This window comes from Littorina saxatilis, linkage group LG9 (assembly GCF_037325665.1).
Source record: "Littorina saxatilis isolate snail1 linkage group LG9, US_GU_Lsax_2.0, whole genome shotgun sequence".
Taxonomy (NCBI): Eukaryota; Metazoa; Mollusca; class Gastropoda; order Littorinimorpha; family Littorinidae; genus Littorina; species Littorina saxatilis.
Genome location: NC_090253.1, coordinates 67159514 through 67170101, shown reverse-complemented (window position 1 = coordinate 67170101; position 10588 = coordinate 67159514). Strand labels below are relative to the sequence as shown.

General features: G+C 44.9%; 1 protein-coding gene across 1 annotated transcript in view; it reads left to right on the top strand.

The window, feature by feature from the left end:
* LOC138976896 (beta-1,3-galactosyl-O-glycosyl-glycoprotein beta-1,6-N-acetylglucosaminyltransferase-like) overlaps positions 1-10261 on the top strand; it is a 55288-nt gene extending 45027 nt beyond the window's left edge. The window contains exon 4 of the mRNA XM_070349790.1: positions 4315-10261. Coding sequence (XP_070205891.1) covers positions 4315-4652 — 338 coding nt within the window. The 3' untranslated portion in view covers positions 4653-10261. The remainder of the gene's footprint in view (positions 1-4314) is intronic.
* Positions 10262-10588: the final 327 nt, after the last annotated feature.

The window sequence follows — 10588 nt, the reverse complement described above, 5'->3', positions numbered from 1 at the left end:
GGACCAGTTGCACAATTTAGCACGTATCATACGTCTCTTCATTTCGTTGCGTTCCACGCTATTGAGAATGGCGTTAACTTTTCTTAGGACAGTGCATTTGTGTACCCTTTCACTGCCCACCCCGTATGTAATACGTGGTCATTTTCGGTTTGTCCTACGCCCATAACCGTATCTCATACGTGGGATTTGTGTCAACAACATTTCATGACATTTCTGAAAACTAAATGGGAGGTAACCACTGTCCAAGTACTTGTAGGGGTTCTAAACACAGTTCTTTCCCTTAGACCGTTCGGATAATGCTGTTATACTGTGGCAGTGAAGGGGTTAAACTCATGATTACATTTGTGTCATTAAACTCATGATTACAGCAACTGAACCGGAGGATTGAGGTGACGGGGATAGTGATTATTCTGCGAAGTTCAGTTGATGAAACAGCTGTGTCGTTCAGAACGGACAGCGAACGACGAAGAAGAAGAAGAAGAAGTTCAGTTGATGAAACAGCTGTGTCGTTCAGAACGGACGTACGTCTACTCGTGGTGTCTTCTTGCACTGTTCACAATGGCACCTGCGTGTCAGCAAAATGAGGCAACAGCTCCCTTCAATTTGAGAGACTAAGCTTAAAATATGGTAGCTTGCAACAACTCCCTTCAATTTGAGAGACTAAGCCGGCTTAAAATATGATAGCTTGCAACAGCTCCCTCCAATTTGAGAGACTAAGCTTAAAATATGATAGCTTGCAACAACTCCCTTCAATTTAAGAGACTAAGCTTAAAATATAATAGCTTGCAACAGCTCCCTTCAATTTGAGAGACTAAGCTTACAATATGATAGTTTGCAACAGCTCCCTTCAATTTGAGAGACTAAGCTTAAAATATGATAGCTTGCAAAAACTCCCTCCAATTTAAGAAACTAAGCTTAAAACATGATAGCTTGAAACAGCTCCCTTCAATTTGAGAGACTAAGCTTACAATATGATAGTTTGCAACAGCTCCTTCAATTTGAGAGACTAAGCTTAAAATATGACAGCTTGCAAAAACTCCGTCCAATTTAAGAAACTAAGCTTAAAACATGATAGCTTGAAACAGCTCCCTTCAATTTGAGAGAATAAGCTTACAACATGATAGCTTGAAACAGCTCCCTTCAATTTGAGAGAATAAGCTTACAACATGATAGCTTGAAACAGCTCCCTTCAATTTGAGAGAATAAGCTTAAAACATGATAGCTTGAAACAGCTCCCTTCAATTTGAGAGAATAAGCTTACAACATGACAGCTTGAAACAGCTCTCTTCAATTTGAGAGACTAAGCTTAAAATATGATAGCTTGCAAAAACTCCCTCCAATTTAAGAAACTAAGCTTAAAACATGATAGCTTGAAACAGCTCCCTTCAATTTGAGAGACTAAGCTTACAATATGATAGTTTGCAACAGCTCCCTTCAATTTGAGAGAATAAGCTTACAATATGATGTTAATTGGGTTAGGGTTAGGGTTAGGGTTACGGTTAGGGTTAGGGTTAGGGTTAGGGGTTAGGGTTAGGGTTAGGGCGGAGTCGACTTTTTGAAGTCTACTTCACGAAGCTTTGGCACTTAATTTTCTGTGCAAAGTCGACTTGGGGCTTAATTAAGGACGGCCGTTAGAGCACAGTTCTTCCCTTGTGAACGATACGGGCCGTTAGAGCACAGTTCCTCCCTTGTGAACGATACGGGTCATTAGAGCACAGTTCTTCCCTTGTGAACGATACGGGTCATTAGAGCACAGTTCCTCCCTTGTGAACGATACGGGCCATTAGAGCACAGTTCTTCCCTTGTGAACGATACGGGTCGTTAGAGCACAGTTCTTCCCTTGTGAACGATACAGGCCGTTAGAGCACAGTTCTTCCCTTGTGAACGATACGGGCCATTAGAGCACAGTTCTTCCCTTGTGAACGATACGGGCCGTTAGAGCACAGTTCCTCCCTTGTGAACGATACGGGTCATTAGAGCACAGTTCCTCCCTTGTGAACGATACGGGCCGTTAGAGCACAGTTCTTCCCTTGTGAACGATACGGGCCATTAGAGCACAGTTCTTCCCTTGTGAACGATACGGGTCATTAGAGCACAGTTCCTCCCTTGTGAACGATACGGGTCATTAGAGCACAGTTCCTCCCTTGTGAACGATACGGGCCGTTAGAGCACAGTTCTTCCCTTGTGAACGATACGGGCCGTTAGAGCACAGTTCCTCCCTTGTGAACGATACGGGCCGTTAGAGCACAGTTCCTCCCTTGTGAACGATACGGGTCATTAGAGCACAGTTCCTCCCTTGTGAACGATACGGGTCATTAGAGCACAGTTCCTCCCTTGTGAACGATACGGGCCGTTAGAGCACAGTTCTTCCCTTGTGAACGATACGGGCCGTTAGAGCACAGTTCTTCCCTTGTGAACGATACGGGTCATTAGAGCACAGTTCTTCCCTTGTGAACGATACGGGTCATTAGAGCACAGTTCTTCCCTTGTGAACGATACGGGCCATTAGAGCACAGTTCCTCCCTTGTGAACGATATGGGCCGTTAGAGCACAGTTCCTCCCTTGTGAACGATACGGGCCGTTAGAGCACAGTTCTTCCCTTGTGAACGATACGGGCCGTTAGAGCACAGTTCTTCCCTTGTGAACGATACGGGCCGTTAGAGCACAGTTCTTCCCTTGTGAACGATACGGGCCGTTAGAGCACAGTTCTTTCCTTGTGAACGATACGGGCCGTTAGAGCACAGTTCCTCCCTTGTGAACGATACGGGCCGTTAGAGCACAGTTCCTCCCTTGTGAACGATACGGGCCGTTAGAGCACAGTTCTTCCCTTGTGAACCGATACGGGCCATTAGAGCACAGTTCTTCCCTTGTGAACGATACGGGCCGTTAGAGCACAGTTCTTCCCTTGTGAACGATACGGGTCATTAGAGCACAGTTCTTCCCTTGTGAACGATACGGGTCATTAGAGCACAGTTCTTCCCTTGTGAACGATACGGGTCGTTAGAGCACAGTTCCTCCCTTGTGAACGATACGGGTCATTAGAGCACAGTTCTTCCCTTGTGAACGATACGGGCCGTTAGAGCACAGTTCTTCCCTTGTGAACGATACGGGCCGTTAGAGCACAGTTCTTCCCTTGTGAACGATACGGGCCATTAGAGCACAGTTCTTCCCTTGTGAACGATACGGGCCGTTAGAGCACAGTTCTTCCCTTGTGAACGATACGGGTCATTAGAGCACAGTTCCTCCCTTGTGAACGATACGGGCCGTTAGAGCACAGTTCCTCCCTTGTGAACGATACGGGCCATTAGAGCACAGTTCTTCCCTTGTGAACGATACGGGTCATTAGAGCACAGTTCTTCCCTTGTGAACGATACGGGTCATTAGAGCACAGTTCCTCCCTTGTGAACGATACGGGCCATTAGAGCACAGTTCCTCCCTTGTGAACGATACGGGCCGTTAGAGCACAGTTCTTCCCTTGTGAACGATACGGGCCGTTAGAGCACAGTTCTTCCCTTGTGAACGATACGGGCCGTTAGAGCACAGTTCTTCCTTTGTGAACGATACGGGCCATTAGAGCACAGTTCTTCCCTTGTGAACGATACGGGCCGTTAGAGCACAGTTCTTCCCTTGTGAACGATACGGGTCATTAGAGCACAGTTCCTCCCTTGTGAACGATACGGGCCATTAGAGCACAGTTCCTCCCTTGTGAACGATACGGGTCATTAGAGCACAGTTCTTCCCTTGTGAACGATACGGGTCATTAGAGCACAGTTCTTCCCTTGTGAACGATACGGGCCGTTAGAGCACAGTTCTTCCCTTGTGAACGATACGGGTCATTAGAGCACAGTTCTTCCCTTGTGAACGATACGGGTCACCAGGGCTGGCCAGACAAGACCACCCCTCCAGTTGGACATGTATCAACAATCAACTGCCTGTTAAGAAACAGTAGTTTATGAACCAGTGTTGCTGGAATACCAGTGTCACTAAATGTACTCATCAAACACCGCACCAAAAGCAGCTAAGCATGCAGTTGTGTTCGGGTTCAACGGGGGGACGAGCCTTGGCAGATCTGAAGTGATGACCCGAATTGTTTGCACGGCAAGGAATCTCTCTCTCTGTCTCTCTCTCTCTCTCTCTCTCTCTCTCTCTCTCTCTCTCTCTCTCTCTCTCTCTGTCTGTGTCTCTCACACACACACACACACACACACACACACACACACACACACACACACACACACACACACACACACACAACCCAACTCAGCCCATCGACAATCACATCAACTCACCATACTTGCCCCCTGTATGTTTCAGGCCCACCAGACACCAACGCCCTGACCAAGCCCTACCTGGCTCGCTACGTCAACTGGAACACCAACTGGAAGGACGGCGACGGCCGCTACATCTTCCGCTTTCCCTGCTACGGCAAGCGCGTGCGCAACATCTGCATCTACGGCGTGCGTGACCTCCCGTCGCTGACGTCACGCAAGGAGCTGTTCGTCAACAAGCTGTACGCGGACTACGAGTCGTTGACCTTCTCCTGCATGGAGCAGTGGCTGCTCAACATGACGGTGGCGGAGTACGCGGGGGAGGTCCATTTTAACACCACCTTCTACGCCTCGCTGGACATCGTGCGCAACAAGGTCGCTTGACCCGGGATCGTCTTGACCGGGGAACGGAATTGAGAACTGTGTAGGGTGTTCGGGTGATGCCAGGAGGCTGGTGCAGTGTTGTGTTCCTTCTGACTACGGCTTGACCATGCTAGGTTAGTGTGATGCTAAGTGTGACTGCCTAGTTTAGCGTGGTGCAAGTGATCTGGACTTATCTTCGGGTCTTAGGGTTGGGGTGATGCCTGACTTGTGCAGTGTGGTGTTCCTTCTGACTACGGCTTGGACCATGCTAGGTTAGTGTGGCACTAGTGTGGCCAGAGTCGGACTCCAGGACTGTTTTGGAACGATGCCAGGCTTGTGCAGTGTGATGTTTCTTGTGACAACATCTTGTACCACGCTAGGTTAGTGTGCTGCTAGAGTGACCAGGATTGGCATGAAGTCTTTGGAGCGTCAGGTAATGCCAGGCTAGTTTAGTGTGGTGGAAGTTTGATCTTGACTTGTCTGCGGATCTGAAGATTGGGGTGATGCCAGGCCAGTGTTAGATGGGCAATCAGAGCTGTTTTTTGTCTTGGGAGCGAGGTGATGGCACAACGGTCCAGTGTGGTGCTAATGTGACCCTTGTTTTTTGGTGTTTGCTGTGACCATGGCTTTTATGAGGTGCTGGACACAGTGTTAAGGGTGATAGCATTCATCAGGTGCTGATAATGTTGGTCTGGATGCTGGACTTCTTGAGGTGCTGTGGACAAATGTGGTGTGGGTCATGGACTTGAGTCGGGAATGTCCTCGCTGTGCAACGTGTTCCATCAAATCTGGCCAGTAATCAAACGCACGGGAGTTTCAGCTGGTAATGTTGGTCTGGATGCTGGACTTCTTGGGGTGCTGTGGGTCATGGACTTGAGTCGGGAATGTCCTCGCTGTACAACGTGTTCCACCAAATGTGGCCAGTAATCAAACGCACGGGAGTTTCAGCTGGTAATGTGAAGCGTGCCTCAAGTGTGAGTAGTAAGAACCCTCGGCGGTTATGTCCCGTCATGTCATACGATCATTGACCAGACGGTGTGAGTAAGTGGTCAACTGGTCTATGGAGTAATGCCACCATGTTTTCTGTGAGGACTGCCCGATGGCGTAACTTGTTCAGGCTGGTGCTTTATCAAAAATGTTCCAAAGAAGTTGTTAGTGAATAGGCGAGTCTCGCCTGAATACATCGTGAAACAAAACTTGATCTGCGACGAAAGGTGCTTAGATCTTGTCGGCTTGGAAGGCGGGTGAAAATCCGGTTTCATCGCTATGCCTCCAAAGTATTTCTCAGTCAGCGTGCTTTTTTGCAGTATCCAGTCAACAGTACCCGTGGATTGCAGTATCCAGTCAACAGTACCCGTGGAATGCATTGAAGTATCCAGTCAACAGTACCCGTGGATTGCATTGAAGTATCCAGTCAACAGTACCCGTGGATTGCATTGAAGTATCCAGTCAACAGTACCCGTGGATTGCAGTATCCAGTCAACAGTACCCGTGGATTGCAGTATCCAGTCAACAGTACCCGTGGATTGCAGTATCCAGTCAACAGTACCCGTGGATTGCAGTATCCAGTCAACAGTACCCGTGGATTGCAGTATCCAGTCAACAGTACCCGTGGATTGCATTGCAGTATCCAGTCAACAGTACCCGTGGATTGCAGTATCCAGTCAACAGTACCCGTGGATTGCAGTATCCAGTCAACAGTACCCGTGGATTGCAGTATCCAGTCAACAGTACCCGTGGATTGCAGTATCCAGTCAACAGTACCCGTGGATTGCATTGAAGTATGTGAGCCATCATGACATTGATGTAGATGTAGTGTGAACAGACAGTGAAAGATAAACACCAAACTACCGCAGTAATTATTCCGCGTTTGACAGTGTTCTGTGGCTGCTGTCAGGGTGTATGTTTAGACAGTGAAAGATAAACACCAAACTACCGCAGTAATTATTCCGCGTTTGACAGTGTTCTGTGGCTGCTGTCAGTGTGTATGTTTGGACAGTGAAAGATAAACACCAAACTACCGCAGTCATTATTCCGCGTTTGACAGTGTTCTGTGGCTGCTGTCAGGGTGTATGTTTAGACAGTGAAAGATAAACACCAAACTACCGCAGTCATTATTCCGCGTTTGACAGTGTTCTGTGGCTGCTGTCCGTGTGTCTGTTTAGACAGTGGGAATAACGTCTTCCTTGGACGATGCCAAAGTGAAGGTGACCTTCACGGGTCACTAAGTAAAGGTGACCTTGACGGGTCACTGCTGGCGAAGGACTTCAAGGAGAGCTGTTGAGTACCACTTCGTTCCTGAATGGTCGTGGCGTGAGTGTCGACAGAGTATTTCGTGAACAATTGTACAGGTCCGTGTATGACATGGTGTGTTCCAACGAGACGGCAACAACGTCCACCTAGCTGTAGACCTGTGCCAAAGTGCTCTACTCAAATAGTGCTTGGGATGAAGTGTCATTCTCTTTGCTCGCTGAAAGAATGCAACAGCTAACTCTTATTTTTCTTTTTGTGTGTGTGTGGTGAAGAATGTCAATTTCTTCACATGAATTGTTAGACTGCTGACTTGAAAACGAGTTGCAAATGTCTGTGTGTGTGGTGAAGAATGTCAATTTCTTCACATGATTTGTTAGACTGCTGACTTGAAAACGAGTTGCAAATGTCAGTGTGTGTGGTGAAGAATGTCAATTTCGTCACATGATTTGTTAGACTGCTGACTTGAAAGCGAGTTGCAAATGTGTGTGCTGCGTGGTGTTCACGACAGAGCACTGCAGTTCAACGTGATTGACAATCATACCCCGTTCAACTAGATTGACAATCATACCCCGTTCCACATCGAAAATGGACTTTCGTTTCCTAATACATGAAGGGCACGAGTGTTGGAGGGTGTTGGTTTGTGCACAGAACCTTGGGGTCATCTTTGAACAGTGGCGTCTGTTGCTTGATACAGTAAACATAAGTCACCTGATAAGAGGGACCGGTAGCTCATTTTGTTGTGATATCCGTTCACGTGGACCCGATCTTTTGCCATGCCCACGTGGATCCAATGAGATTCATTCCGTCAGTCGTTGGTTAGTACATGTATGTCTACATTCATGCGTTTACTTTGTCTGTGGATGTTTAACTCCATCACTGTTCACACCTTGATTCATTCCTTTCGTTGTAAATGTTTGGGACTGAGTGGTGTGCGTGTTGTTTGGCTTGATGGCTGTTTGGCTTGATGGTGTGACTGTTTGGCTTGATGGTGTGACTGTTTGGCTTGGTGGTATGACTGTTTGGCTTGATGGTGTGACTGTTTGGCTTGATGGTGTGTGCCTGCTTCACTTGTTTGATCTCCAACAAGGACTCTGTCCAATTATAATAGTAGATGAATTATCTGACAGTTTAATCATGTGAAACTAAAGTCACTTACGTTTTTGCTGGCGAACAACTGCAGAAAACTCATTATGAAGACAAGTATTTATTTATATCTTCAGAAGTGTTTAGGAAATGCATTCTGTTGACAGCATATCAAGGCGTCCTAGCAAACGTTACTATGAGCATCGAACTGATACACACCCTTTTGAAAATACATTAATGTTGAGGATGTTTGAAAATACATTAATGATAAGGATGTTTGAAAATACATTAATGTTAAGACCCCCCGCGGGTTAGGGGGAAGAATTTACCCGATGCTCCCCAGCATGTCGTAAGAGGCGACTAACGGATTCTGTTTCTCCTGTTACCCTTGTTAAGTGTTTCTTGTATAGAATATAGTCAATGTTTGTAAAGATTATAGTCAGGCAGTATGTGGGAGGTGTTGTCCTTTGTGCTGGAAACTTGCATTCTCCCAGTAAGGTCATATATTGTACTACGTTGCAGGCCCCTGGAGCAATTTTTTGATTCGTGCTTTTGTGAACAAGAAACAATTAACAAGTGGCTCTATCGCAATATAACCTTGAACGGTTGAAAACGACATTAAACACCAAATAAAGTAAAATAAATTAATGTTAAGGATGTTTGAAAATACATTAATGTTAAGGATGTTTGAAAATACATTAATGTTAAGGATGTTTAAGGATGTTTGAAAATACATTAATGTTAAGGACGTTTGAAAATACATTAATGTTAAGGATGTTTGAAAATAGATTAATATTAAGGATTGTTGAGAGTACACAGTTATGAGGGTCTGCTAACTTCATAAAAAAACCAAAAAGGAGGTAAAACTGGTAGCAAGACGTGAACCAGAGCAAGACGTGAAACAGAGCAAGACGTGAAACAGAGCAAGACGTGAAACAGAGCAAGACGTGAACCAGAGCAAGACGTGCAAGAGAGAATGTGTGTATTGAGCAAAAGCAAAAAGGTAGTTGACTGATGACATGAAGTAAGAAGTTCAAGGTATAGATCAAAACAAACAGGTAGTTGACTGATGACATGAAGTAAGAAGTTCAAGGTATAGAGCAAAACAAACAGGTAGTTGACTGATGACATGAAGTAAGAAGTTCAAGGTATAGAGCAAAACAAACAGGTAGTTGACTGATGACATGAAGTAAGAAGTTCAAGGTATTAGAGCAAAACAAACAGGTAGTTGACTGATGACATGAAGTAAGAAGTTCAAGGTATAGAGCAAAACAAACAGGTAGTTGACTGATGACATGAAGTAAGAAGTTCAAGGTATTAGATCAAAACAAACAGGTAGTTGACTGATGACATGAAGTAAGAAGTTCAAGGTATTAGAGCAAAACAAACAGGTAGTTGACTGATGACATGAAGTAAGAAGTTCAAGGTATAGATCAAAACAAACAGGTAGTTGACTGATGACATGAAGTAAGAAGTTCAAGGTATAGATCAAAACAAACAGGTAGTTGACTGATGACATGAAGTAAGAAGTTCAAGGTATAGATCAAAACAAACAGGTAGTTGACTGATGACATGAAGTAAGAAGTTCAAGGTATACATCAAAACAAACAGGTAGTTGACTGATGACATGAAGTAAGAAGTTCAAGGTATTAGATCTTTATTTGTTTTTAGCAAACACATTTTTAATTTTAATAATGAACAAGTTTTAATTGTGCACGGTGCCCAAATCCTTTCCATCAACTTCTATATTGACAATAAAGGTCCACAACATTTTTACCTTTGTATATATATATTGATCATACCTGTGTCCCGCAGTGGGGCACTGCGGTTATGAAATTAAAAGCCCCTCCTGTTTTTGGAACCGCAGGAGCTTTCTAGTTTGCTGTTAGGTAGATTTTTGGTTCCTCTTTCCTGTCATGCTCTCTTTTTCTTCATGAATTCTTTTCTTTTTTCTGCCTTCTTGCTCATTCACCTGTATTTTTTCCAAAAATCTCTTCTCTTGCCGCTTGTCTCGCGATTCATGTATAGTTTAATCTGTTAGTGTTCTGATGTAAGTCCAGCAGTAGATAGGTTAAGCCTATTTTAACATACTGGAAACTGGTAATCTTCCAGTAGGTATTAATTTAGTTTTACTAAAGCCTGCTGGGACACAAGTAATGGGTTAGTGCATTTGTAAACAGGAATCGCTTGACAAGTGGCCCCCTTCATCCCCCCCTTCCTCGTCCTGATATGGCTCTGCGTAGTCGGCTGGACGTTAAGCAACAAATAAACAAACAAACAAATCATACCTGTGTAGAAAACAAAGACATGTGTCTGTGTATTGCATTACTTGTTCTGTCCTTGCCTACCGGTTGGTTGTCAGAGCCCAATGACAGTAGCATGTGGCGAGCGTGAGTTTCTAGTTAATGTCTCAAATGTTAGCTAAAGTGTGTACAGACGAAATGAAATGATTGTAAGTATTTATTTCACGGTAGTCTTACAACCTTAAACTTCATCATAGTCGTAAAGTGTACAAGGACATATCAAACAATTTCGTTAATGCCCACAATAACCCTAACCCTAACCCTAACCCTAACCCTAACCCTAACCCTAACAATATATTGAACTTGCGTTTTTAGTAT